At 53.3% G+C, this 27,919-nt stretch overlaps 3 protein-coding genes across 7 annotated transcripts in view; all 3 read right to left on the bottom strand.

Moving 5' to 3' along the window:
- Positions 1–1,204: 1,204 nt before the first annotated feature.
- Positions 1,205–8,713, bottom strand: Kcnj14 (potassium inwardly rectifying channel subfamily J member 14). The gene is made up of 3 exons (XM_041657970.1): positions 8,305–8,713; positions 3,959–4,719; positions 1,205–2,766 (listed from the first exon to the last, which is right to left on the bottom strand). Exons 1-3 carry the CDS (start codon positions 8,711–8,713, stop codon positions 2,170–2,172), a joined length of 1,767 nt encoding a protein of 588 aa, XP_041513904.1. The 3' UTR covers positions 1,205–2,169.
- A 105-nt stretch (positions 8,714–8,818) lies between these two features.
- Grwd1 (glutamate rich WD repeat containing 1) lies at positions 8,819–14,974 on the bottom strand. Its single transcript, XM_041658088.1, has 7 exons — positions 14,565–14,974; positions 14,295–14,412; positions 13,984–14,143; positions 11,501–11,714; positions 11,255–11,397; positions 10,879–11,076; positions 8,819–9,752 (listed from the first exon to the last, which is right to left on the bottom strand). The coding sequence occupies exons 1-7, from the start codon at positions 14,749–14,751 to the stop codon at positions 9,435–9,437; spliced, it is 1,338 nt and encodes a 445-aa protein (XP_041514022.1). The 5' UTR covers positions 14,752–14,974; the 3' UTR covers positions 8,819–9,434.
- A 1,609-nt stretch (positions 14,975–16,583) lies between these two features.
- The window catches only part of Grin2d (glutamate ionotropic receptor NMDA type subunit 2D), a 39,457-nt gene continuing 28,121 nt past the window's right edge, over positions 16,584–27,919 (bottom strand). For all 5 annotated transcript variants that reach the window (XM_041657676.1, XM_041657751.1, XM_041657596.1 and 2 more), the window contains 3 exons: positions 18,552–18,739; positions 18,183–18,415; positions 16,584–18,031 (listed from right to left, as the gene is read on the bottom strand). In XM_041657676.1, coding sequence (XP_041513610.1) covers positions 16,727–18,031; positions 18,183–18,415; positions 18,552–18,739 — 1,726 coding nt within the window. In that variant the 3' untranslated portion in view covers positions 16,584–16,726. The remainder of the gene's footprint in view (positions 18,032–18,182; positions 18,416–18,551; positions 18,740–27,919) is intronic.

Here is a 27,919-nt window from a genome sequence, read left to right as displayed (position 1 = left end):
ATTAGTCATGGAGTCTCTTAATCCCCTCTCTGACCTTTATGAGTGGCCCGACCCATGCCCTCCCTTGCAGACCTCTGGCTGTGCCAGCCCTCTCCCACCTCTCCTTCCCGATAGAACCACATGCCCCTGCCTCTTCAGCCCAACTTAGCCTCTTTCTTCACCTTGGCCTTCATCATCCTTAGTCCCTGCTCTGGACCTGGAGGGGGGAGTTGTGAGCTAATTAATCCTGTCCGGTTATTACCTGGGGATTCTGAAGGATAAAGCATGATGCGAGCCAGAAGAGGGCACGGGTGGATTCAGCACAGGCGAGCCGGTGCCAGTGCTGGCTCTCAGCCGGGAACACGGGTGAGGACACCTCCTTCTGGCAGTTCCCCTGAGGCTGGCCACCAGTCTGCTGGGCACTTAGGTGACTGCACTGTGGGAAGGCCAAGAACAAGAACAAAAATTCCAGAAACACAGGCACCCTGTTGGTGCTCTTGGGCCTTTAAGACAGTGACAGGGGCCGGGTGGTGGTGGTGCACGCCTTTAATCCCAGCACTCGGGAGGCAGAGGCAGGCGGATCTCTGTGAGTTCGAGACCAGCCTGGTCTACAGAGCTAGTTCCAGGACAGGCTCCAAAGCCACAGAGAAACCCCGTCTCGAAAAACCAAAAAAAAAAAAAAAAAAAAAGACAGTGACAGGGTTACCCTAAGAGGACCACTTTTCTCACAGTGAACATAACCCTGGCGATAACAGCTGCCTCTTCTATCCCAAGACCCTGATCTGAAGCAGGGAGGTGGTGCCATTGACCCTTGGTGATAGCCCATGCATCTCGTTGGTCCTATAATTTACATACAATATGGAACCAGCCTCAAGTCAGCATCCCCTCCCAACTACCCGGAAGGCTGTGTGTTTCAGCATGAGGGTGGGGACAAATGTCCTAGCCTCCATAGTGAAGGGCCATCCTGCTTGGGAAAGCTCTAGTGGTCATTGTTCCAGGAAAGACTGAAGCCACACAAGGCAAGGTTTGCCCGGAGTCACTTGGAGCTGCTGGGACTTAAAGTCTTCGCAGATCTCTGCAAAGGGCTCCAAGTGGCTCGAGCCTGTTCACATCTTACTGCAGGAATGAACGGAAAAGATAGAGATCTGTATTTATATATAATACACATATCTTTGAGAAATAGACACACATCACTAGGTGTAGTATTCCAGAATATTTTAGGCTCCCTAGCCTCAGCCTCCCCCTTCCGTTGCCCCCTAGCTCTGGGATCTTCTAGGCTCTTGCTTGCAAGCTCCGCCCAGAAAAGTGTCTGCCTCCCAGGACTACCAGGCTGTCCATCTGAAGGTGACTAGGACTTTGGGGAAGGACAGCTCTGGGTCCCTGGAGCTTTGATTCCTGTTGGCATTATAAAACCACACAGGAAGTCACCCATGGTCATGGAGCTCCCCAACCCTCTGGGCAAAGTGGAGCAGCAAAGCACAGGCGTCTACTCGGCCACAGAATCCTGATTCCTTTGGATGCTCTAAGAATGGCACTTCAAACAAAAGCAGATTTACCCTGTGGACACGGAGAAGCCAGACTCACTCCCTCAGCTGGACTCTAAAGAGCCAGTATGCTAGAGTTCTCCGGCGTCAGGAGCCTCACGTCATCTCAGTCCTACAGATGCTCTGTGTCTTGTGGTTTCTGGAGTGGGTCCCCTCTCTAGCCAGCCTGTTCTAGAATCCCCCGTGTCAACCTAGATCAGAGGATCTCAACTCTTGGGCTTTTCTTCACATAGAGTCCGGGCACCAGTCTGTCTTTGGCCAATCATGATGGTCCCGAATCCTTGGAGTACTCTGCCCACTTCCTCCTGAGGGTATCAAAGCCGTCGTCACTTGACTCTGCTTCTTGATCTGTGTAAATTGACATCTTCTTCTCCGAAGCCGTGTGTCTCACTGAAATCTGACCAGAATCCAGCCTTTATGCCTTGCCTCTTGGATCCCTCGGCTCTCATGAGACGCAGGAATCCAGCTCCTAAAGGGGTCTTGAGAGTGAGAATGGAGCAGAGAAATGAAGGTCTGGTATTGTCTGTGGTAGACAACCTCATGGTTGTCCCAGCAGGCCACTGGTCCTTGGAAACCCCCTCCTCCCAATGGAGTGTCAGTCATCTTTGGGAAGGGGAGCTACATGGGGAAGTGGACCTCAGCTGTGTCATGGAGGCAGGGTCAGTGCCAGGGTTGGTGTAAGAGCTTGGGGACTGTCAGCCCGATCTGGGGTCTCTGCTGAAGTCCCCTCCTTAGCATCCTCGTCTTCCTCTTCTTCCTGGCAGCAGCTCAGAGCAAGTTCATTCTCATAACAAAATGCAGCGAGGGAGCCAGGAAAACTTGACTTAGGGCTGTGGGAAGCCTGCTCTGCCCGTTCATCCAGCTCCTTGGCACTGCAGACTGGTGTCCCTGGGACCTCGTATGTTCGATGGAAGTGGCGATAGTCAACCTCATACTGGGAGCCACGCTGGAAAAGGACTGGTTCGAAGCGATGGCCCCAGAGCAGCTCACCTGGGAGGTAAGATGAGCGGCACTGTGTCGTCATAGCTGTGGCCTCAACCATACCTTCGAGGATGACCACCAGCTCAAAGTCAGCCCGGGCCAGCTCTGCCCGCCCCAGCTCATACAGTGGACTTGCCGAGTCAATCTCGTGCACAATGGTGATGGGGGATACGAGGAAGATGCGGTCGGTGCCTCCATCAAAGCCAACATCCACATCCTGGTGGTCCAGCGGAATGTACTCACCCTCCGGAGTCACACGGGGCTGTGCAGAAGCAAGAGAACAGAGCCAGAGAGGTGAACACAGGCTATAGCAAGAGAGGAATACAAATACAAAGAAAGAAGAAAGAGCAGTGAGGTGAGATACTGGAGAACATGGACCCAGAGACTGAGAGGGAGACCCTCAAAGATAAGGGGACAAACAGACACCTTCCCTGGGGGATGAGAAACCCAGGAACAGGGGGAAGACAGTGAGATAGAAACCTGGGGACAGAGAGGGAGAGAGAGAAAGGGACCCGGAGAGAGGGACAAGGGCAACAGATCTGGCTCCAACAGGAACGACCCCACCACTGTTTCAGGTAGCTGTGCCTCTCCAACCCATTGAGTATAGGTATGAGCCCAGTGAGAAGTGTAGTGTTATACTAGATGCTGGTGGTTTTGTCTCCTACCTACTGTTCTATGTGTCTCCCGGGTGGTGTCGCTACCCACCCCACAGACCTCTGAAAGAAGTGTCCCCCTGAGTCCACTGTTCTCTGTACCCCAGAGGCTTCTGGAAGCTGAACTTCCCAGTCACCCACTCCCTCTTCTGGCCACAATTGCAGCCTCTACTTGGTCAGTGCTGACTGCAGCTCAGCGGTTTGTTGGGAGCCCAGATGCTTGAGCAATGTGGCCCCCAAGTCTAGGAGCATCAAGGCTCCTACAGCAGGGCTTGGAGGATGCTGCTACCCCGGCGCAGTGGGAATGGCTTCAGTGGGCTGCTTCCCAGCCTTGGCGCTGTGCTCACTGGGTAGGGGAGCCTGGGACTCAAGTCCTGAGCTGCTCTGTTTTCCTTTCTCCTGGTAACTGTGCCCTACATAGTAGCAAGGCCTCAGTCTTCACCACCCTCTAAACCCATCTCAGGCTGCTGTCCAGGGCTTTCCGGCTGCTGGGAGCTACCGGGAGCACTTGAGGACAGGTGTGGTTGCCCATGTCTGTAGCCCGTAGCTCCTGTCGGGCAGTCTCCAGGCCAAGAAACTCTCAGGTGTTCTACTGTCTCAAGCCCAGGTTCCCAGGAACTTGCCTCCTGGTCTACCTCTATCCTGCAGGTAGCCCATGGCTCTGCTATTCAAGGTGCTGGAGACACACCTCCCAGATTCCTACACCCTGTCCTCCCCTAAAAACGTGCACATGCCCACGCACCCCACATCTGCAACAGCTGGGTCCCACCGGTCATCCCCAGGCCCCAGAAACCCCCTCACCTGCAGCAACTGGGCCCGAACGTGAGCCTCCACCAGGTGGCTGCGGCGCAGGTTGCCCACCCGCCACATGAGGCAGAGGCGGCGGTCTCTCAGAGCCACCACTGCGTTTTCGCTGAAGACCAGCGTCTCGTTGCGTTTCTTGGGCTTGGCCATCTTGGCCATGACTGCGCCCACGACGAAGGCGTCGAGCACACAGCCTGCGATGCACTGTAGCACCACGGCGGCCACAGCAGCTGGACACTCCTCGGTAACGCTGCGCACACCATAGCCTATGGACGTCTGCGTCTCCAGCGCGAAGAGGAAGGCAGCCAGGAAGCTGGCCACCTGTGAGAAACAGGGCGCTGGGGGCGGCGGGGCCGCCAGGTCACCGTGCAGTGAGGCGATGAGCCAGAAGGTCAGGCCGAAAAGCAGCCAGGAGGCGAGGAAGGAACAGGAGAAGAGCAGGCACATCCAGCGCCAGCGCACGTCCACACATGTGGTGAACAGGTCACTCAAGTAGCGCGCGCCCTGGCCACCCAGATTCACGAAGCGCACATTGCAGTGCCCATCTTTTTTGACGAAGCGCCCGCGGCGCCGGCTCCCAGTCACCGGTGCGGGCGCCCACCCATTGCGGCACAGCCCGGCCCCTGCCTCCTCCTCATCGCCAGCTCGGCTGTTTCCTGACTCCAGAGCGCCGCTCAGGCGGCGCAGGGCCCTGGCCAGGCCCATTGGGCGGGGAGACCCCCCTCTACTTGGCCTAGCGGGGGGCGGGCGCCCCAAACCTACAGGAACAAAAGATGGACAGGAATGTCAGGGGTACCAGGAACTAGAGGGCCATCAGGCATGACACTGTGCTGCGTACCCTCATCTACCAAAGGGTGGGCCAGCACTTACGGGATAACTTTTACGAATATGAAACTTGTGTATAGCTAACAACTGAAGCGGAGTGTTTCTAGTCCTCGTAATGAAGAATGCCAAATTGGTGACTTAGACTGCCGTAAGCCCTGCACACGAATTTACACATTTGTGGTTTGTTTTGTTTTGTAGATAGTACTGCTGTAGAACAATAGTAGGATACTCCTGAATACTAGGCAGTGCTCTACCACGGATGTCCCTAGCCCCTGACTGGTAGAGGGCTGTCAGTGCTCTACCACTGAGCCATGCCCCTAGCACAGAACAGAGTTTTGAGACAACCACATCACTTTACAGATATAACCTTCTTAAGCCCACAGCTACTCAAGCTTTGAATGCTAGCACTTGGTGTTGGCGGCAAGAGAAAAACCAGCCCCAGATGTGGCGTGAGGTGTGCATACTGTTATTCCAGCACTCAGGAGGCTAATGTAAAAGCATGGAGAATTTGAGGCCAGTTTGAGCTATGGAAGGCCCTGACTCAGATAAGGAACAAGGATTCTACCTGGCAGAAAAAAAGAAATGATGGACAAACATCAAACCATATGAAACATTTCTTTGTTGAGGCTGCCTTATGAGCTCAAGAGATCTTTGCACCTCAGTCCCTGGAATAGGTGGGAACACAGGCCGTGTCAGGCATGGCTGTACCACAAAAACATTTTAGGTGGGAGGAGCCAATTCCAGTCACAGTTCAGTTTCCTTTGTCTGTATCCTCCGTACCCACTAAGCTCAGGAAACTCAGACTGAAAGCAGTGGCCTCTCTACCGAACATGCAGACCTTTCTACGCATAAGTATTCCCTGAACAACACGGAGAAACTACATAACATCACACTGCTGTGTACCAGAATCTGGAGATGATGTTTGTTTTGGAGACCAAGTTTGCACACAGCCCAGACTGGCCTAGAACCAACCCTCCTGCCTCCACCTCCTGAGTGCAAGAATCACAGGCCTGAACCACCACACTGAGCTATGAGATATCTCTAAACACATGGAACAGTATGTGGGGGTTACCTCCAGCCGAGAAAAGGGGGATTGGAAAAGATGTAGGGTTTCCTTCTAACGTCATAAAAACTGTCCTAGCTGCACCAGAGTGACAGCAGCTCATCCCAGACAGATGCGGCTGCCGCTCAGAGCAGAGCACGTGTGCACGCCTCGGGTCTGGGCTCTCGACCCCAACACTCTCATATGTTGATGGGTGAATGATGAATTATTTCTAAATGAAGCTACTAACAAGCAGGTTCAACCTTGACCATCTGATCTGAGGCCACTCCTACTGGGCCTCAGTGTCCTTAACAAGGATGGGAACAACTTCCCAGTAGAGTGCCTTCTGGTCATTACAGACTCAGGTCTGCTGCTCATCCCAGAGGAAGGTGGAGTTCTGTGAGTTCCAGGCCATCTACATAGCAGGACCTTGTCAAGAAAAAGATTCAAGGTCTGATTTGGTTTAGACTGTAGCCTAGGACTCCTTTTTCAGACTTCTGATTTGCTCATTTGAGGGATGAAGAGCGATAACCCTAACCTGAAAGGCAGGACATCTGCAAGTCCGTAGACAGCCCTAGGCTGAATCCTGACCCAGAAACAAAGAGTTCTGATAGTCGTACAGTAGGTGTTGCTGACCTTCCTGAGCCTCCGCTCAGAGGGGAAAACCGAAGGTCAGGGCCTTCAGCCACATCTCCAGCTACTACAGGGCTGGTCTGGTCCAAGTGTTACCCAGCTCAGTCTATGGCTTCGTATACTGTAAGCACACAAGACTAGACTCTATGGAAGCTCATGGGCTTTGGTGGAAAGACCTGAGTTTTCCAAGTAAGAAGGCTGTGTGAAGTTTGGCACTTATGGCCCAAGGATGCCTTGCACCTCCTTTCTTGGTCTCCATGGCATCTAGAATAGGTCACTAGGCCCACCTGACAGGTGCAAACCTGAGTGAACAGAGCTGGGCTGAGTCAGCACAGCAGCCCCGGATGTCGAAGGTCATTCTCAGGATGGGAGTAGGCTGTCTCCCAAGAGCAGCTTTAGAGCTGGAATGCGGGAAGTAATGAGCACCATGAGCGGCCTGTGTGGCAAGATCCCTGCTCTGCAGGAGTTCCCCAGAGCTAACTAGGTAGAGAGGGAGGTGGAATCAGCTGGTGCCTCAGCTGGCGAGAGAGGTGGCAAGCTTGTGTGCTGAGCCCCAGGGACGGTGGCAGCAGGCCAGGCCAGTGTGTATATGGAGGATCTGCAGCTGCCCATGGTACCTACTGCAGTCCAGGGTTCACCTTTGATTGTTCAGGGTATCGGGGCCAAGGGCTTCACCCCATCTCAATCTGGGGCTCCTGTGTTAGGGTAGGAAGCTGATTCTGCCACTGCCCTGAGGTGTATCCACTTGTATCCACCTTAGACTGGGAGGGACTTTTACCTTCAGGGAACCATCTGTATCCCACAGAGCCCAGCACTAGGCTGCTCCCACAAAAGATGGGGGAAGGATACTGACCCACACCCCCCCATCTTCCACCTGACCCACAAGAGCAGCTTAATGTTTCCATATAAAGGAGCCAAAGGGCTTAAGGTACTTCAACTGCATGTCAAAGTTATATATAATCTAAAGCCAAAAAACCCCGCCCCTCCCATTCACACAAGGTGGCACCCCTACCCCTGCCAAATAATGGGGACAGAGGGTACTGAGGGAGTCCCAAGGAAACCACTGAACAAGCAGGGACAGGAACTCCTGTCCTTTCTGGATCTCCAAGGCAGTCAGACAACCCAACCATACTGGGGTCACTAGGCTCAAAGATGCAAAGTCACAGTAGCCAGCTGGGGGGAGAGAGACCCAGAGATAGAGAGAGAGATACAGACAGACAGACAGACAGACAGATAGATAGATAGACAGACAGACAGAGACCCGGAGAAACAGGTCAGAGACATGAGCTGGGGGAACAGAGACCCAGAAAGAGAGACAAGAGACCGACTCAGAAAAACAGAAAGCGACAGAGACCTGGAGAAACAGGAGGTCAGAGGCATGAGCTGGGGGGAGAGAGATGCAAACGGGGTGGGGAGAGAGATGGACTCGAGAGAGAGACCCAGAAAGAGACAGACACAGAATGACAAGAAACTGACACAAAGAGACCTAAAGAGAGGAACAGAGATCACAGTGGTGTGAGCTGGAGGGACAGAGGCCCAGAGAGAGATGAGACAGAGACAAAGACGGGGGGGGGGGGGGGCAAGTAGACAGGTCTGTGGACAAGGAGGCTAAGAATTACAAGGGAAATCAAGTTCGTGTCTCATGAGATGGAGATAGATAGGGAGAGTGAGGGGCTGCCTCTCAGAGCGAGAATGCGGTAGTGAGAAATTCATCATCAGTATTGGCCAGAGCTGGAAGCCAAGTACCGGGGGTACCAGAGAGAGGGAACAACCGGCTGGAACATCAGGGAAGGTGTTGGGGGCAGAGGGAGGATGAGATGGGTTGGCTCATGTCTGCACTTACCTGGGGGGGCAGCCCACCCCCATGCCCTGCACTGGGGGTTCCTCTGCCCAGGCTGGAGAGGGGCCTCTGTGGGCGCTAATGTGTTCAGGTCTGTCCTCGGGCCCCTGGGGCCTGAGCTGGGGCACTCAACCTCTGAGCTATAGCGGATCAGGGCCTCAACAGAGGGGGGTGGGGGTGGAGCCGGCTCAGCACTGCAGAGGGGGAGCCAGGGAGGCTGGCCAGGCAGGACTCTGGGCTGCAGCCCAGGCAGACTGGAGAGGACAGTGCAGTAGTGAATGGGTGGAAGGCAGGGAGGGACACTGGGATCAGGAACATGGAAAACAGAGTCATAGGAAGGGCACGACAGCCTCCTGAACTTAGAAGGAAATACTGAGATAATAATAAAGGGGAGAAAAATGTGGGTTCCCATTTCTTTCCCCAAGGACGATGTCTTAATAAACCGGTGGTCCAGAAAGAGACACCCATTTATTGACTCCGAGCCAGGTCCAAATGGACTGGTTTAGAAAAGGCCGAGTCAAAAAGGAAGAGCCCACACAGGGTGACGAGTCCCATACAGGAACAGGTCCCTGCCTAATCCCCCCCTTCAGCTTTGTCACAGAAAAGCTCACAGATTGGCGTCTCGTGTTTGGGGCTTACTGTCTTTTACTGCAGCAGAAGCCCAGACCTCCCTCCACTACAATAGTGGTCAGCACAGTGAGGGACCCGAGTCCCCAGCTGGGATCTCAGCAGAACCTAGCTGGCCAGAAAGCAAAGCGAGAAATAAATTCCACTGGAGCACCCAGACCCAGACTCGGCCCAGCATGGCAAAGCCCTTCAAGTCCCCGGAGTCCATCACCAGCCAGAACTTGTTCCTGGGGCAGAGGTCTAAGTGTCAAGCCAAGAGTCAACACGGACAGAAATCTTATAGAGAGGCCACTTCTGGGATGGGCAAGGTCTTTGGTCTAAGTGTATGAACCAGGGCCAATCCACATCCAGACACCAGGGCAGCAGAATCCATTACTTCTGTTCCACACAGGCCAGTTGAACGAGTCTTCCTTTCTGGGGTGCAGTTTACAGACCTAATGATCCCTGCCAGGTTAGCTAATCCAGTTCTCATGAAGAGCCAAGGTGTGAGGCAAGTGCTGGCCACCTTAGACGCTGATGGTGCGGAAGACGGTGAAGCCTGACAGGGCAGTGCTGATCAGGACCCCTGGGCACTGCGGGTGCCAGTGCAGCTCCTTCAGGTCGGTCTCCCCTTGGTGCACGAACAGCAACTGTTGGGGGAGTGCTGCCAGCCCAGGGTCTGCTTCTGCCTCCCCTGCCTCTGGGTCCCGCTCAACCGCCAGGTCCCACTGTGTGATCTGGTTGTCAGCGCCAGAGGCTGCGAAAACCCCACTGTCCTGAGGGTGCCACTCGACAGAGGTCACAGGGGCCATGTGCTGCTTGAAGGTGGCCACAGGGGAGCCAGACTACAAGAGAGAGTAGGATTCAGGCTTTAGTATGAATACTTGACACTCAGCTCAGAGTTCAACCAGGACCCCTCCCTTACACTCATACAAAGTCCCAGGCGAAACACAGGGAAAGGACAACAGGTAAGATGGCATATGGTCACCAGGCAGTGGTGGCGCATGCCTTTAATCCCAGCACCTGGGAGGCAGACAGATCTCTGAGTTCGAGGCCAGCCTGGTCTACAAAACGAGTTCCAGGACAACCAAAGCTACACAGAGAAAGCCTGTCTTGAAACTCCCCCCCACCTCCAAAAAAGGATGATGTATGGCCCATGGGCTGACAAGGCGACAGAAGCCTGCCCCTGCATGCCCCAAGCATACTCAGTATCCTTCCCTATAAAAAAGAGCAGAGGGCGGTCCGTCTAGCACATACTTGGCTATTCTTTAAGGCTGAGGCCTTCACAGAATAGAAACAGCCTTAAGGTCCCCATGCTACCAAAAGACAGCACTTGTGTTAGAAGAAGTAGGCTAGGAACAGAAGAAGTGCCCGGGGCCATTTGGCACAGAAAGAGGGTTGCAGCTCCCTCTGGAAGTGTCCCCAAGGAAGATGCTATAGAACTGATTAAACCGGGCAGAGGCTGACGGCATGACGATGCAGGGAAGGCCTGGAGCCAGGAGAGGTCCTGGCCTCCTCTAGAGACTGGGAGCACCTCTTCTGCCTGCCTAGAACTGCTCAGCTCTACAGACAACTCTTAGCTTAACTGTGATGTCACCTCTGCTCCCGTCTGTGCCTCAGTTTCCTTCTGCAAGAAATGAATGGGGCTCCAATTCCCAGCTGATGCTGTATAGTTCACTAAAACAGACTACAATTCCCAGCAGCCCAGGGCCAGGGGGCTGTGTAGCCAGCTGTATCTCTGCCACACTGGCAAAAGAGAGTTAGTCTTGCCCAGCTAGTGTACCGACCTAACACAGATGGTGAGAAAGGGAAGACAGATGAATAGGGTGCCTCAAGAGTCGCAGTAACAGGTGTCCAAGGTTGAAGGAGTGATACCTCTGCTCATACCCACATCCTGCTGTTCCTGCCTCCTCTCCAGGTTTCAATTCCCAGTAGCTTCCCCAGCCCTTAGGAGCCCAGCTGGGAAGATACCTTAAACTGCCGTAGGTCCCAGACTTTGAGGACGCCGTCATCCCCACCGCTGAGCAGGAAGGGTTCCTTGCGGCTCCAGCTGATGACATTGACATCCCCATCATGGGCAGTGGCTGTGGTGAGCATGCAGGCCTTGCCTGGGGCTGCTCGGATGTCCCAGATGCGAATGGAGGCATCAGCTGAGCAGGAGGCGAACACCTTAGGAGGGCGGAAACAAGTTTAAGTGGGAAGATATGCCCCAAACTAAAGCCAAAGAACGCGGTCATTGTCACTCTGAATCAGGCCCCAACTTGAGACCCTCGTCTCCCAAGTCAAGGGTTCAGGTTTCTAGCCTGAACCGATCAGACCCAAGTCCAGGCCTCTCGCCTTTCCTCACCGTGTCCTCAGTTGGTGACCACTGCAGATCCTCCACGGAGCGTGTGTGGCCCACAAATGGTCTCTGGTCCACATGCCAGGAGCCACCATCCGTGGGTGTCCAGAGGTGGATGTTCTTCTGACAGTCACCAGTTACCAAGCGGCCTGGTAAGGGTTAGGAGAGCACCTTATCCACCTGGCCACCTTCCTGTCTTCCCAAGAGTCCCATTGCCCACCTTCTCTGAACCACAAGAAAATCCAAACTCACCAGGCACTCGAGGGGACCAGTCAAGAGCAAAGCCCTCACCCATGTGGCCAGCAAAGGAGAAGATGGGCTTTATGCGGGCCTGCTCTTCCCGGAGGAAAATGGCCAGGGCCTGGGGGTCATCTACCACCTGTAGGAGCCGCCTCAGTGCAAACACTTCTACCTGGCCCTTCTCTGACCATACTCCAGCCACAGGCTCCTCTCCCAGCCAGGATACCTGCCAGGGGCGCACAAAACAGAAGAGGCCTAAGGTTGGACAACAGACCTCCAGAACCATAACCTCTGCATGCCTACAGACAAACTACAGTTCCTAAGCAACTTTGCGAGATGGAAACTGTCACCTCCTGGTGCGTGTGTGTTAGTAGTGAGGATGACGCTCAAAGCTCCCACGGTGTTCTGGCGTCTCTGAAACACTCTGTGTGCTGAAGGGTCTCAGGGCCTGGGCCGCATGACCTTGCACCTCTGCGCTCACTCCGAGACCCTCGGTCTGCCCTGTTACCACAGGCAGCACATCCCTCTGGGGTTCTCCACTGCGCTGGCAAGTTTATGGCAGACTGACAGAACTAGAGGATCTGTGGGAGGGGAGCGTCCACTGAGCAAATGACTCTGTAAGAGGGGGTTGCAGGCAGGGGAGCATCCTTTAAAGAAGTGATTGATGTGAGAGGGCCCAGCCCATTGTGGGTGGGGTCATCCCAGGGCAGGCGGTCCTAGGTTCTGAAAGAAAGCGGATAGTCTAGGTGGTAGTGGTACGCCTTTAATTCCAGCCCTAGGGAAGTAGATCTCTGAGTTCAAGGTCAGTCTGGTCTACAGCTCAAGTTCCAGGACAGCCAAAACTATGCATAGAAACCCTGCCTCAGACAAGATGAAACAAAACAAACACCCCCCCCCCCCCCAAAAAAAAAAACAAAACAAAAAACCAGACTGAGCAAGTCAAGAAGCAGCAACCTTCCAGGGCTTCCGGACTTCCTTTGGTGACAAACAGTGACGTGGAAGTGTGAGTGGGGTAAAGCCCTTCCTGCCCAAGCTGCTTTTGGGGTTTCATCACAGCAACAGCAACCCCAAGACATTCATTCACCTTGGGCCCAAACGCTGAGACCCATGCTTAACTGTGTCTTCTTCACACCTACACTGAAAGCACCCTTCCAGATCTTTCTAACCACCTGTGCTGTGGTGGCATATGTCTCCACCAACGCCCCTTACAGAATCAAACATGTCTGCCTTCCTGCAGCCGATTTTCTACACAAAAGCCAGAGGGATTCTTTTAAATAATACCAGATAGATACTTCCTCAACTTTCCATTCTCCACTTGTTCCTAATTTCTCCAGAGGGAGAAGCCCAAGTCCTCACACTGCCCTGCAGGGCCCAAACAACTCTTCTGGGTGCTCACTTCTGCCTCTGCCCATCACACTCCACACACGCTGGTCTCCCCTTGAAACTTCAGAACCTGCCGTGGATCTCTATCCCAAGAGAACCTGCTCACCAAGTCCTCTCGCGGCACCATTTACAAAAGCAACTCCACCCCAGGAACACGCATATTATCTTTTTTTTTTTTTTTTTTTTTGGTTTTTTGAGTCAGGGTTTCTCTGTAGCTTTGGTGCCCGTCCCGGAACTAGCTCTTGTAGACCAGGCTGGCCTCAAACTCCCAGAGATCCGCCTGCCTCTGCCTCCTGAGTGCTGGGATTAAAGGCGTGCGCCACCACCGCCGGGCTCACATATAGTATCTTGTAACAAACTACATATTTACAAGTTTCTTCTTGTTCCCTTCCTCACTAGGATGTTGAGCTCATAGATTCAGAGCCGCCTGTCACCAGGCTAAATCTTCTGGGACTAGGAGAGTACCCAAGGCATAGTAAGAACCGGACAGAAACCCACAGGCCCGGCTGTGGGTGAAGTTTTGGTCTGAGTCCTCTTCGCATACCACCTGACCAGAGGAAGACACTTCAGTCACATGAGGTGAGCACTCCGCCACTGAGCTACCTTGGAACTCACCCTGTCGCTTATGCTGGCTTTTCATCCTTCTGCCTTAGTTCCTAAGCAATAGCTAAGTAAATCCCTTACATCCCACAACCGTGTGCTGTTTCAGCCCCACATTGTTTACGTCTTCACCAGCCCCACCTAGGAAGCGTCAGGACTTCCAGCGTTTGCCTAACAACCGTGGTAACAACGACAAGCAAAAACCACTACAGCCTAAAACCATACCTAGTGTGTAACAGCTATTACCCCTCTTAAGGAATAAAAACTATTAAATAAATGAGTAAAAGCTGAAGGGAACTGAGTGTGGTGGCTCATGCCTGTTATCTCAACCTTTAGAAGCTGAGGCAGGGAAACCACCCTGGGTTTGGAGTCAGCCTGGGCTACCTAGTGAGACTATGTCTAAAGAACAAAAACGAAAAACCTGCAGGGCAGGAGAAGGTACCGAGGGATTTGACTGTTGGGGAAGGGGTAAGCTGCAGAGAATGCTGCACAGTCCCTGGGAAGGCAAGTACCCGAACTCGGTTGATGCCACCATAGTGAGGAACCATGGCCAGGTCCAGCTGAGGTTTCCGCTCCTCTTCATCCTCTTCATCTTCCTCTTCATCATCATCACTGCCCTCTGAGGGTGGTGGCTTGGTCCCATGGAGATTGTGCATCCGAAGCATCATCAGTCTGGGGAAGCAAAGGATGAATTAAATTAGAAACTGAGTGTCGGGACGTTTAGGGAGGAAGGAGGCCGAGGACCCAGACTCTTAGGTCTGGCAGACACTGACAGCCCTAACTCTTGGGTCCTTGAGGATCATGAAAAGGTACTGAGTCTCACCTATTGTTCTGGGCGCTGTCAGCCTGGGTTCCCGCACACAGGAAGAGAGTAAGCGGGAGTTCTGTCCGGTTGTCACCCAGGTGATCTCGGACTATGTCAAAGCTGAGACAAGGGGCGCCTAGGGAGGGAGGGAAGACGGTATAGTAGCAGAGTATACGGCCAGCAGTCCGCAAGGTGATGACAACCCTCAGACTCCAGACCGCTCGTCCCCTAGGCTCCAAGTCAAGCCTTTCATTTCCCTGAGTCCAAGAATCAGGGTCCTCAGCCTACCAGTTTGCGCACGATGGTACAGCACGTAGGCCTCCTCGTCCATCACCAGCTCCTCCCCTTCTCCTAATGGCGGTCCCTTGCCGGGCAGGTAGACCTGGGGTGGGCTTTCGGATGCTGGATCGCAGGACTCAGCCTCCATGGGTTCCCCAGTTTCACATGTGCGCCTCCGTCCCTTGCGCGCCGCCATCTTCGAACCTTCTCGCCCCGACGCGAAGTAAGGACGTCACTTCCGGGTTTCTTTTTCCCCGGTCTAAGACCTGTCCCACTGCACTGTTACCTTGGAAACCTGAGAGCCAGTAACAAGTAGGTGGTGCGCAGAGAGTTGGATGCCCCAGGTGACCGGCTAGTGGAGAAAAGAGATTAGCCCCAGTCGTGTCTTTCGCGTGACCTCGGGGAGTTCTTCCACAGCAGTGGCAAGGCCTTCTGGGAGTTGTCGTTCCACGGGAGTCCTTGACTTCCGAGTCCCTCTCCACTTCCACCTTTCATTCCCGGGGCTGTCTTTCCAGTTAGTTAACTATTCATGTATGCAAACAAGCGCTTGCTGGCAAAGAGACTAGGCTTCTGTTCCCCGAGGACCTATAAGGACGGTTTCTTCTCCTCTCCTTGTTATGATGGCTTTAAATTGTTTCAAAAATGCTTTAGGGTAGACAGGTTGGATATTATGTATAAGTTAGTAGATTGAATCTATCCTCTGGGGCGGTCCATTTCCCAAACAGCCATTCCCATGGCAGCACTGGTCAGCAGCACTTAATCAGAAAGTCTCTCTTGAGGCCGCAGCTACAACTGTGTCAGCTCTCTTTATCCACCCTTGTGCACCCGAGTTTTGGTTAATTGGCGTAATGAAATAGGAATAGATTCTCACTGGGGAGATTAAGGGTATTCAAGATGTGGGTTGGCCACTCTTCGTTTACATAAGATAACCAAGCAAACCATTCTTGCCAGTAGCCTTAGGAACAGGCATCTAGATTGGTCCTAACTTTTGCATCCCTTATCTTTTCCGCTACTCTTTGGGGCGTCTCTTCCCCACCCCCTCTCCACCCCTCTTTCCTTGGGTCTCTTGCCACTTCCTGGGCCTTGATTGTGCTTTCCCCCATCTCCTGGGGACTGAACTCGTGGTTTTATGAATGCTAGAACACTCTGCCTGTTACACCAGCTGCCCAGTTTCTGTTGTCTGACTGTCTTCCCCACGGACTTTTCTCAGGTTCTATTTTCTCCAGAGAAGTTGAAGGGGCCTAAGAGGCAGACACAGAGCTCAGGCTTGGACTGAGGAGGCGTAAAAACATGGTTTTATTCCAAACACTGCAGTGTAGTAGTGGGAGTGGGAAGGGTCAAGTGTGAGCTCCCAGACCCGCCTCTCAACCCAACCTCAGACCCTGCTGAGATCTGGGCAAGGAGGTCCGGGGGAGAGGGCGGGAGGGGAATGTCTGCTGGGTCATCACTGAAGGACCACAAATAAGGGCTGGATTTAAAGATGTGGTTGATAGGGAAGTGGGGGAGGCAGGTGAAGGTAGGACTTTCGTGGAGGATAGGTCATAGGTCAGAGCCAACAAGGATCTAAAAGGAGGGGGTCATCGAGGTCTGACATGAAGGGTCACAGTCTGGTCGGGGCACAGTCTGGGGTCAGATGATCATTGTAGGTATTGGAAGTCACAGTCTGGGGTCAGGGGTTTCTGTGTGGCGGGGCCAAGGTCTGGAGTCACAGTTTGGCGTACTCGTCTCACAGTTTTGAGTCCTGATGAATGAAAGATTAAAAACAGGCTCCCCGGGAGGTGTGTTTGGGGCCAGGGAGCTGCACAGTGATGTGAGGGTCATGGCCCCGAGAGTGGGGGGCGGGGCGCGGCGAGACCCCTCCCTATCTCCCGCCAAATCAGGTGACGTTAAAAAGCCCTTTTCGGGGTTTTTTTTTTAAAAAAAAAAAGAGTCGGTGCGCTCCGAGAACCCCGCCCCATTTGCTCTCAGGATGGGTGAGATTTGGGCGACCAAGTCCCCTCTGGCTCATGGTTTCCCCAACGCGAGGGGACGCAGGACGCTGCTCCAGGCGGGGTCCAGCCAGGTCCGTTTCCGTCCTTCCCAACCCATGTGGGTCCTGTCCACTCTAGAGCGCCCCCTCGGGCCGTGGCCTGCGCTGACCGAGGGGGCGACGGGGACCTCCCGGAGCCGCATCATACCTCGGACTCCAGACTGGAGAAGTGCGCAGAGCCCCTGCGCGTGCCCAGGTCCCCGCCCCGGTGTCTCCGGTGCGGTGCGGGGGGCAGCTGCGGCCCCCAGTGCGCAGCATGCGGGCAGCGGCGCGCGTGGCGTGAGGGCCCGGTGAGCCTGCGTGAGGGGGCCGCCCGCGGACAGGAGCTCAGGTCCTCGAGCGAACGCGAGGTGGGCGCGGGCGGCGGGATGTCCCAGCCGCCTGCCGCGCGCCGGTGTCGGTGGTGGTGCGGCGCAGCGGGAGGACGGTGCGAGGCCCGCGGGCGGTGAGGGTGCGGGCGTGGACACCCACAGCGTGCCCGGCGCCTGGGTGGTGGCCCAGCAGCCCAGGGTGGCGGCGGAGGCGCCCACCAGCCGCCGTCGAGGCCGTCGTGCGAGCAGCTGAGGTGGCGCGGCGGCGGTAGCAGCTCCAGGCTGGCGCAGTGGCGGCAGTGCCACGCGGGGCCGCTGCGCGGGGGCAGGTAGTCCCAGCTGCCGGCGCGCCAGCCCCCGAGCTTGTCTACCGACCAGTAGCGGCCGGGCGGTGGCCCGAGGCGCTCGGCGTACGGGTACGGGAAATCGGCGAACCACCAGGGCTCCAGGCCGCCGAGCGACGCTCCGCCCAGGCTCTCCGAGTCCTCGGAGTCCGAAGGCGACGGCTCGAGGTCCAGGTAGGCGCACGGTGGGGGCGCGGCGCGGCGCGGCGGCGGGGCGCTTGGGGCCCCCGCGCTCGGGCCGCCCGCGCCCCCACCCAACAGCGGCTGGCTCTCGGGGTCGGAACGCGGCCAGCGCGTGGGCGCAGGCGGACTCTCGTCCTCGAAAGCCAGGCGGCACAGTGGCGGCCCGACGGCGGCAGCTGCGGCGGCGGGCGGCGCAGGCGGGGATGGGAAGCCGGGGAAGGCTCCGGCGGGGGGCTCGGCCGCCTCCTGGTCGCGCACGATGGCGAAGTAGGACGGTGGTGGCTTCTGCGGGGGCTGTGTGGCGGGTGGGGACAGAGGGCGTCCAGCCGCGCCTCTGGGTGCCGCGCGCGCCTCGCCGAGGCCCAGCCCCTGCGGCTCGATGGGACCGTAGTATCGGTGGAAGCCGTCGGCCAGCGCTGCGCCTCCCGGAGGCCCGGTGCCCTTGGCCCTGCGCCAGCGGTCGGCGGCTGCTCGCTCTCGGGGCACGAAGGGTGCAGGGCCTGGGGGCGGGCGCGCGGTGGGGTATGCGGGGCTGGGTAGTGGCTGCGGCGGGGGCGGGGGCTTGGCAGGCGGTGGAGCCGCCTCGGCGCTGCAGCAGCTGTACATGCCCTGTGAGGGGTGCGGACGGGTCAGCCGGGTGTCTGTACCCACTCCCTCTTCTTCCACACTGGGCCCTGCCCACACCTTCTGTTTCTTTGTCTCTCCCTATCCCCCTTCCCCTCTTCTGGTGCTCCCCCTGCCTCCAGGTTCCCTTTCCTACCCTGGAGAAGGCCAGCAGGAAATCCATGCGGTGGGTAGGCCCCAGGCAATGCCGCAAGCGCCAGTACACCAGGTGTTCCCAGGCGAAGACCAGCAAGGAAAGGCCCATGGCCACCAGGAGCATGTAGAAGACACCTGCCATGTTATCGATATCCAGCTTGCTGCTCATCACCTCGATTTTGTCATTGTGGCAGATCCCGGAAAGCCACAGCCGTTCCAGCATCTCAATCTCATCTGGAGATGGGGTCAGAGTCACTTACTGTGAACACACTCTGCTCCAACAGAGCCCCAACCCCAGCCCATCCTCCCCAGGACTGAAGGCCAGCCCTCCCTTCTCCAGAGTAGGACTTCCCGCCCAGCATAGTCGCACCATCCCCCAGGAACTGCAGCAGCGCCAGGTCGATGGGTCGCTTCCAGCGGGAGCCCTTGTGAAGGGCAATGCCATAGCCGGTGGTAGCGAAGACCTTGCCGGAGCCGATGGTGACCAGCTTGCAGCCCTCATCCTTGCGGGCCATGTAGTTAAGCACTGCCGCATCGTAGATGAAGGCGTCCAGTTTCCTGAGGACAGGGACGTGAAAGACAGGGTCAGTCTCACGTAGATGACCTCATGGCACTCCAGGAGCCCCTTTCACCTCTAACCCCAACTGCTCAGGAGTTCCTGGGCAGGTACCTCCTGTGCCTCTTTTCAACAGTGGTCAAAGGGACCTAATTCTGACAGCAGCACGCTGGAACTTTTGCAGAGGTGACAGCGCCTGGGAAGGCGGTGCTGGAGAGAGGACAGCCTTTTAACTGACATGGGAACAGTCTCTTAATCCAACATACTACCAAAGAAAATACTGGTTCGTGTTTTTGTTTTTAGTGGAAGTTAACGTTAAAAAGGCCGGACAGTGGTGGCACACACCTTTAATCTGCCTTGGGAGACAGAGTCAGGCGGATCTCCGTGGGTTTGAGGCCAGCCTGGTCTACAGAGTGAGTTCCAGGACAGCCAGGGTTGCACAGAGAAACCATGTCTTGAAAAACCAAAACAAAGAAACAAAGTTGTGTTGGGGTATGTGTGTGTGTGTGTGTGTGTGTGTGTGTGTGTGTGTATGTAGCCCAGAGGCAGAGCAGTTGGTAGCAGGGGAGTTCACAACCACTTCGTAACTCCACCTCCCAGGAGCTCTGATGGCGTCTTCTGGTCTCTGCGTGATCTGCACCCATTTTATGACACACACTCACATAGACACAGAAACTTTAAAAAGTAATTAATCTATTTATCGATTGCGTATGCAGTGTTCTCTCAGCATTCACACCTACAAGGCCAGAAGAGGGCATCAGCTCTCATTGTAGATGGTTGAGCTGCCATGTGGTTGTTGGGAGTTGAACTCAGGACCTCTGGAAGAACAGCCAGTGCTCTTAACCTCTGAGCCATCTTTCCAGCCCCCAAATATAAATATTTTAAAAGGCTTTAGATTTTATTAGTTGTGACACTGGTGGTGGAACCCGGGCCCTATACACATTAGACCATCATGCTCTCATCACGCCATGACCGAGCCCTACCCCTAGACCCTCATTGTTGGGCGCTAGGAACACCTAATAGTCACAGCCCAAGCTCTTGCCTTATAAAGAGGCTTGAGACTTAGCAGGGGAGTGGCAGTGACACCAGGGAGCCCTTATATTTGACCTGTATTCTACCTATTACTGTTCTTCAGACTCATCATTTGATCCCCACAAAACAGAAGTAAAACTAAAACCTTTCTGTCTCTTCTTTCCAGAAGGGGAACCAGCCTCATCTGGGCCCTAACATATTAAGCTTTGGTTGGGAGAGAAGTCAGGGTACCCCGCGGATGCCTGGCACTACTGCCCTTCACTCCTGACCTCAGCTTCTTCTGAGACTGCCAGCCCCCGAAGCTGGCACACAGGTCTTCATTCCTAGCCCAGGCATAATCTGGCACATACAATGATTTTTTTTTTTTACAGAATAAATTGTTGTGGGATATTTGTTTAACCAAGCAAAGATGTGTTACATTTGTTTGTTTGTTGCGTTTGTTTCACCTTGCCAGCCTGAGGTACCTGATTGGTCTAATAAAGAGCTAAACAGCCAATAGCTAAGCAGAGAAAGGATAGGCAGGGATAGCAGGCAGAGAGAATGAATAGGAGAAGTCTAGGCTTGAGGGGAGGAGAAGGAAGAACCAACAGCAAGGAGAAAGAAGGACACACCCAGGGGAAGAAACCAGGCAGATGCCAGACAGACATAGAGAAGCAGTAAAAGTAAGATACACAGAAACAAGGAAGGTAAAAAGCCCCAAGGCAAAGGTAGACAAAGAGAAACAGGTTAAGTTAAAAGAGCCTGCCCAGAAATGAGCCTAAGCCAGGCCAGGCATTCAGAATCAGTGAGTCTGTGTCATGATTTGGGAGCTGGCTGGTGACCTAAAGGAAGAAGCCTGGCTCGGTGAATTATAACTGAACGGTCCACACCAGTAAGCAGGCCCAGAAGCACCAGAGACCAGACGCTCTGAGCCACTAAAGCCGTCTCGTCAGCCCCTACAGTTCTTCTTACGTTTATCTGTTTATTGCGTGTGTAGGCACATGCATGCCATCGTGCACTTGTGGTCAGAGGACAACTTGCAGGTCAGTTTCCTTCCACCCTGTGGGCTCTGGAGATTGATTTCCCTCCGGCCACCAGGCTTGGGAGCAAGCGCAATGACCCTATGAGCTATCGCCAACCTTGCTTTTTGAATTTATTTATTTTTAAATATTTATTAAGTATACAGTATTCTGTCTGCATATATGCCTGCAGGCCAGAAGAGGGCACCAGATCTCATTACAGATGGTTGTAAGCCACCATGTGGTTGCCGGGAATTGAACGCAGGACCTTCGGAAGAGCAGGCAATGCTCTTAACCGCTGAGCCATCTCGCCGGCCCCTGAATTTATTATTTTTACATTTAATTATGTGTGTGGGAGGGCATGGCATGCACATGGAGGTTGGAGAAAAACTTTCAGGAGTTGGTCCTTCCTTTCTACCACATGGGCTCCAGGGATTGCACACAGGGCTACAGCCTTGGGTCTATGTCACTTGTAATGCGTGTGAGCATGCTCAGTTGTTTGTAAGTGCTTGTGTGTGAAGTGGGGGGGACCTTGGGTGTCATCCTCAGGACCACAGTCACCTTTGAGACATGATCTCTTTTTTGTTTATTTTTTGAGACAGTCTTACTATATACTGCTAGCGGCTTTGAAACTTACTTTGTGGACTAGGCTAGCCTGAAACTCAGAGACTTGCCTGCCTCTGCTCCTTAGTGCTAGGTTAGAAGGCGTGCACTTCCATGCCCAGTGAGACATACATTTTATTAGCCTAGCGCTCACCAAAGGGAAGCCTCAGGGATGTACCTGTCTTGGATTCCCCAGCACTAGTTTCACCAGCACGCAGTTTTTCATGGCTCTGTCATCTCAGCCCCAATGCTACTTTCTTTGAAGATGGCTCTCGCAGAGTTACCGAGACTGGCTTTAGCTTCATAGCCTCCTGCCTGGAGCCCCGAGTATCTGCGATGACAGGTCAGCACCACTAGGCCTGCCCCTCTGTTTTTTCTTTCAATGGTATAGCTGCGGGGTGACGTTTTGGCCACACTTCTTACAGACTCCGGATAACTTCTAAGCCAGGGCCTCACCCTTGTGTAGTATTGTCCAGAAACCCTGCTGTGATAAGATAGACCCTGTGTGTGGATATGGTAGCCACTGTCCACATAGGCTAGAGTACTTGAAGTTTGGCCACAGTGGGGAGATGGAATTTTAAATATTTCCTTGATTTTTTTTAAACTAAAATACTACTGGGTGGACCAGATCTGTGGGATGGCAAGCTAAAGGCATGACCGGAGGCTGACCACAGATAGGGAGGATTCGCCAGGAAGGAATACTTACCTTTATGTGGTGCATGTGTGCATGCATGAGTGTGTGTTCCACTCGGATTCTGGTAGCCGCTGAAATCCATCACAGCCTCTAGCCTGTCAACTGATTTAAACCCTGCTTTATTAAGCTTCAGAGAATCTCATGCGTAAATGCCTTGAGTGTGTGTGTGTGCGCGTGCACGTGTGTGTGTGCGCGTGCGTGTGTGTGCGTGCGTGCGAGTGTGCGTGTGTGTGTGTGTGTGTGTGTGTGTGTAAAGGACAGAGCAGAACCTGTCTGTGCACTCACCTCTACTGGGAAGACCCCTGGAATTGAGGTGATACAGCCAAAGCAAAGAAGAACTTGGGGTGAAGTAGAGGCTAGGAGGCCCCGAGAATTACCTTTCATTTTGGGGAGGTCATTGAGGGTCCCACTTTGGAAAGGGGTCTTAGTTTTCTCTCTGTCCTTAACTGGCAGAGGGATCCCAACTGACATCTAGGAGTGTGTAGACACAGGCAAGCCTGCAGGCACACTACCTTGTAGGCAAACTGTAATTCCTCTCTAGGTTTCTCTCTGTTAAGGAAAATGCCCAGGAGGGCAGGAAGTGGATTGCTCTCCACATTTAAGTGGAGGCGACTTAGCTTTTCAGGCTTGGACTGAGGGGAGAGATGGAAGGGCTGGGGAATTGCATCAAATGGAGAGTCTTCTTGGAGGAAAGGAGTGCACGCACTTGAGCCTTTGAGAGAAGTGCTACAAGACAAAGCTTCCAAAATGGAAGCAGTGGAGGAACTTCAGCAGACGGAACCAAACAGCATTTCCTTGTTAGTTTTTTGGTCCTAGTGGAACTGAGAGCCTCAAGCTAAACAAGAACTCCTCCACCGAACTGCATGTCTAGTCTAGTACTCCCTTTTATCTTTTTTAAGATTTATTTTATTACTGTGAGTGTTTTGCCTGTGTATTTGGGCAGCACATGCATACAGCGCCTGTAGAGGCCAGAAGAGGGCATGGGATCCCGTAGATCTGGAGTTACAGATGGAAATCACTGTGTGGGTGCTGCTGGGAATCGAACCTGGGTCCTCTGCAAGAGCAAAGTGCTCTTAACTGAGGAGCCATCTCTCCAGCCCCCATCACTCCCTAAGTAGTTATTTGCTCAGCTGGTCTGTGTCCTAATGCCTGCCTCCCCTTTTTCCTAAATCCCTATTTATATTCAACCTAGGGTTGGAGACAAACTGCCTAGAATTCCCCTGTGAGGGGCTGGGGGTGTGACTCAGTGGTAGAGCCCTGTCAAGTGGGGGTGGGCTTTGAGGTTTCCAAAGCCCAGCCCAGGAGCAGTTTCTGTCTCTGTCTCCTTCCTCTCTGCCTGCTGCTTGTAGATCAGGATGTAAACTCTCGGCTGCCACTCTGGTATCATGCCTTTCTGCTTCCCATCACGACGGCCATGGACTAACTCTAAAAGCTGTAAGCCATCCCCCAGTTAAATGCTCTCTTTTCTGAGACTTGCCTTGGTCACATAGAACGGTGACCAAAGCACCTAGCAATGTACACAGCCAATCCACAGCATGGCAAAAGCAAATCCATAGCCTAACCAGGTGCCTAACTTCTGTTAGCATTTGAAAAGGTGAGGCAGGAGAATTGCTGTGAGTTTGAGGAGATCCTCAGCTATATAAGCAGAGCATGCAGTCTGCTGCAGGGGCCCAGCTTCCTGAGCTGTCAACCATTCTGCCATGGGCCTTGGTGATGCAGCTGTTTCTGAGTCACGTCTGCTCCTGTAAGTAACCCCTCACCCATATTCCTGTAAGTAACCCCAGGAAAACTCACTGGTGCACCCAGTTGGACTTTGGTGATATCCGTACTTTGGTCTGTCTGTCATGGGCTCCCTATCTGGGATGTGCGGACGAATGTTGTGTCTCTCCAGGATAAGTCTTGTCATACAACAGCCCTGTCTAAAATAGAATAAACAAACAAACCCCCAGCCATTTCTCATATCATTTGCTCGAGTGTATATTAAAAAATAAAGTCTGCCTTCAACCTTGCTTTCCTCATATTTACTCCGGCTCTGTGGGCCGAAGGAGCTCCAAGTTTTCCCAGCACCTGCCTCCTCAGCTTGCTCTTGTCCCGTCTCCTACTGTGCCCATTGGCTGTAGCTCAGCAGTCTGTGCCATGAGACACCGCTGTACCCACCTGTCAGTGTTCCAGCCACACTGACCTAACACCTGGACCCTTGTGCTGGTGTCTCCTCTGGAAAGTTTTCCCAGGCAGCAACCCAGCTCAGTCCCTCACTTCCTTCTAGTGTTTGTCCAGAAGGTCTCTCTGGAGCCCCTGGTTGAACACTAGGGCTCCTCCACAGTCTCCCATACTTCTTATTTTTCAGGCACATGTCCCCCGCAGCACAGCATAAACTTTACTCAGCCTGTAATCTGCCCCCTGCACTGAATTTTAAGTTTCATGAAGGACTTCCCTGGTTTCCTTTTTTGTTTTGTTAACTTGACACAATCTAGAGGTATCTGAGAACCACAACCGAGAAAATGCCTCCATAAGATTGGCCTACAGGTGCCAGGCAGACACCCCTAATTCTAGCACTTGGGAGGTAGAGGCCAGCAGATCTCTGTGAGTTCCAGGCCAGCCAGGCTACAGAGCAAGGCTCTGTCTTGAGAAACAAACGATAGTGCTGTCTCTTGGTCACCGTGGTGACCCACAGCCATGCATCACCCCATCTGTACTTGCATCTTGAGACTTGACAATCTTGACTCGGAGCAGCTACATTTCAAGGGTCTGTGTCCTGGACTACGAGTCTAACATTTTCCATCCACTGCAGAAACATGCTAGTCTACTACATATGGCTGTCTGTGGACATAGGACTTGTACCTGATCACTACTGGGGCAGGGCTCAGCCTCCACCTAGACCTCAACCAATACTTGACGGAGGTGGGAGGGAGGGAGAACAGACACAACAATGCCTTTCCCCTTTCATCATTACTGCTCATCAAGCCCGTACCAGCCTGATCTATTATTTCCCCCTTTGTTCCTTTCTATATTGTGTGTGTGCGTGTGTGTGCATGCATGTGTGCGCGCACACGTGTGTCTACAGTACACCAAGGAAAGAGATCCCAGCATACTGGCATTGGGAATTCCCTGACAAACAAGGTCCAATTCAGCCCAGGGTGGATCCCGTGGTCAACAGCCCTGCTCATGCTCATGCACTCATAGGCTTGCCCTTCCCGCCAGCGGCAGACCTCCCCTCCCAAACGTGAGTAATATTGACGTCAGTAAAAAAACAACAGAATGAACAGGGAGAGGGAAGCAAACCGCTGAAGTATTACTAATACCGGAGGAAGAAGACAAGATATTGTAACCTTAAACAAGAGCAGAACTCTGTAAAAGACTATACTGTGGAACTTATAAAACACTAAAAACCAGAAGCACCTAGTGTAGTGAGCACACCTATAATTCCAGCACTGGGAAGGTGTAGGCAGAAAGATCACTGAAAGTTCCAGGCCATTCTGGTCTACAACAGGAAACGCCCCAAAGTCAGAAAACAAACAAACAAAAACAAACCATTACCAACAAAAACAATTCTGAGACCAAAGAAACAAGTTCTTAGGAAGTAAGAATACATTTGGCCAGGACTATTGGTGAAAAGCTCACCTCCCATGCTTGCGAGCCCTGCTTCCGTCCCCACACCTCAGAAGCATGAGTCAGCAGAATGCGGTAAGGAGGAGAAGGAGGTTCACTGGGGCAGAAGGGATGTGACGTGGAAGGAGCAGAGCAAGTGTTCTGACAGCACTCGCCTAGGGCTGTCCTGGCGTTGAGGCAGGGGAGAGAAGGGGGCATGGGGAGAAATGATCCAGACAGACTTAGGGATTTGCACAATCTTGGGCTCTCCTCAGAGACACAACAGCAACAAAGACGGTGAGAATGAAAGGAGAACAGAGACGAGCACACTGGAAAGTTCCAGAATCGGAAGGGGCATGATGGCGACGCAGAAGTCTGCCAGCTCGACTGTCCATCAGGTTCGAGGACAGAACAGACCTTCAGATTCACACTGTCGCCAGATGCACACTACTCATGCCCTTTCTCTGGAAGCTTAGAAGGGACAAGGAACCAAACCCCCCAATCCACGAATTTGAAAAAGCAGAATCCATCTCGGTGGCACGACCCCCACACAGTAGCTGTGCTCCAGACAAGAGCAGGCCAGAGGCCAAGACAAGCTTCTGCAAGATGAAGTCAGTTGGCTGTTGCCTCTAAACATAAGGAGACATTCAGACTGTTAGCAGGGAATTGAAGTTGGAATTAGCTAAGTACAGAGAATGCGCGGGCATTAAATAACTGGAAAAAAAGACAATTAGTAACTCAGAGAAACAAAGAGCCTTGGGGAGGAAGTAATCACGCTTTACTCTTGGCGGCAGCTGTGCGGCCTACACACAGGACTTACAGAAACACCGCGTGTGCGCGGCTGGGCTGATTGGAATATGAGAATGAATATTCCATTGTGACAAGTGGCAGTATAATGGTTGAAATTGAACAACAAGAGTTAGCTGTGCAAACACGCTATTTAGAGATAAAGAGATAAATAGCAAAATGACACAGTGAAAGAGATGGACGTAGCTGTTCTTTCAGGTGGGAGAAATGGAGGGTAGGCAGATCTTTTCACTAGGAAAGAAAAGTCTTGGGTGGGCCTGGTGACACAGGCCTGTAATCCCAGCACTCTGGAAGAGAAACCAGGAGAAGCGGAATTCAGAGCCAACCAGCTACCTGTTAAGTCAGGGGACAACCTGAGGACTATCTAAAAATGGAAAAAGAAAAAATCCTGTATTTCACCCTCCCAAATCTGGATGGATAATTCTAATAAAAATAGAACTGAAATTTTTAAAAATAAAAAGCAGATACCCAGGACAAAACAACTTAGCAAAGGCAGGAGACCATGGGAAGAATCACAGAGAAGTCCTGGGGAGCCGGTCGCACTTGTAGGGGTGAGGAGAACCGTGAGGGCTTCTGAGAAGCAAGGCAGCGAGGAGGCCCGGGTCCAGTCAGACCTGGGGTTCAGGCCCACCCGACAGCGCTGGGAATGTTGCTGTCCTTCCAAGTCTTACAGAAGATAGACACCCGGCATGGTTATGAGGCAGCATGAGGTAAAGTGAGCCCCTCCCAAAATCATCTTCCAGAGTCTGCTCTCTGGACCTGAGGATGAAAGAGCCTCACGGAGGTCAGGTGGGACTATCCATTAACACCTGCAGTTTGACAGTACTGTGTGCTTCTCCCTTTGATCTGGCTGTGCCCTTAAAACCCCCATCTGAGACTGTCCACACACTTGTGCGCGAGTGCGCGCGCACACACACACACACACACACACGCGCATGCACGCACACGCACATGTGATGACAAACTGAAAACAGCCAAATGTCACCAACCCAGGCACTGTAGTATGGTCATGTGACACTGGCTCAGGGGCATATCCAGCAAGTAGCCAATGAAATGTCTGTCACCAGTGTCTGGTGATTTCCTGTGCTGTTCATGGTGACCAGAAGGGAGGAGAAGCTTTCTGGGGAGCCCAAGGTTCTGCATATCACTCTCTGGCTTCACACCATCGCCCCAGGACACAAATGCACATCTGTGCTGCCCCCTCACTACATACATGGGCCCCTCGATATTATTTTTTATCAATTTGGTTTTTGAGTCAGGGTTTCTCTATGCAGCCCAGGTTGACCTTGCATATGCTGTAAAATCCTTCAGTCTCAGACTCCTGAATTAGGTAATTCAGCCACAGCACCCAGCATAGAACCCAACTCTTTTATTTAAGACTTATTTATTTATTATGTATACAGTATTCATCCTGCATGCCAGAAGAGGGCACCAGATCTCATTATAGATGGTTGTGAGCC

The sequence above is a fragment of the Microtus oregoni genome, unplaced genomic scaffold (genome assembly GCF_018167655.1).
Source record: "Microtus oregoni isolate MIOR12 unplaced genomic scaffold, Mior012 000000F_ref0000247, whole genome shotgun sequence".
NCBI classification, from domain to species: domain Eukaryota; kingdom Metazoa; phylum Chordata; class Mammalia; order Rodentia; family Cricetidae; genus Microtus; species Microtus oregoni.
This window is presented reverse-complemented; position numbering and strand designations above follow the sequence as displayed.

Coding starts and splice junctions, on each gene's coding strand:
- Kcnj14 (XM_041657970.1), bottom strand. CDS start 8,713: ATGGGAACCCACATTTTTCTCCCCTTTATTATTATCTCAGTATTTCCT. Junction 4,720..8,304: donor GGGGTGGGCTGCCCCCCCAG/GTAAGTGCAGAC, acceptor TTGTTCCTGTAG/GTTTGGGGCGCCCGCCCCCC. Junction 2,767..3,958: donor TTCGGGCCCAGTTGCTGCAG/GTGAGGGGGTTT, acceptor GCTTCTGCACAG/CCCCGTGTGACTCCGGAGGG.
- Grwd1 (XM_041658088.1), bottom strand. CDS start 14,751: ATGGCGGCGCGCAAGGGACGGAGGCGCACATGTGAAACTGGGGAACCC. Junction 14,413..14,564: donor GTACCATCGTGCGCAAACTG/GTAGGCTGAGGA, acceptor CTCCCTCCCTAG/GCGCCCCTTGTCTCAGCTTT. Junction 11,077..11,254: donor GGTCACCAACTGAGGACACG/GTGAGGAAAGGC, acceptor CGCCCTCCTAAG/GTGTTCGCCTCCTGCTCAGC.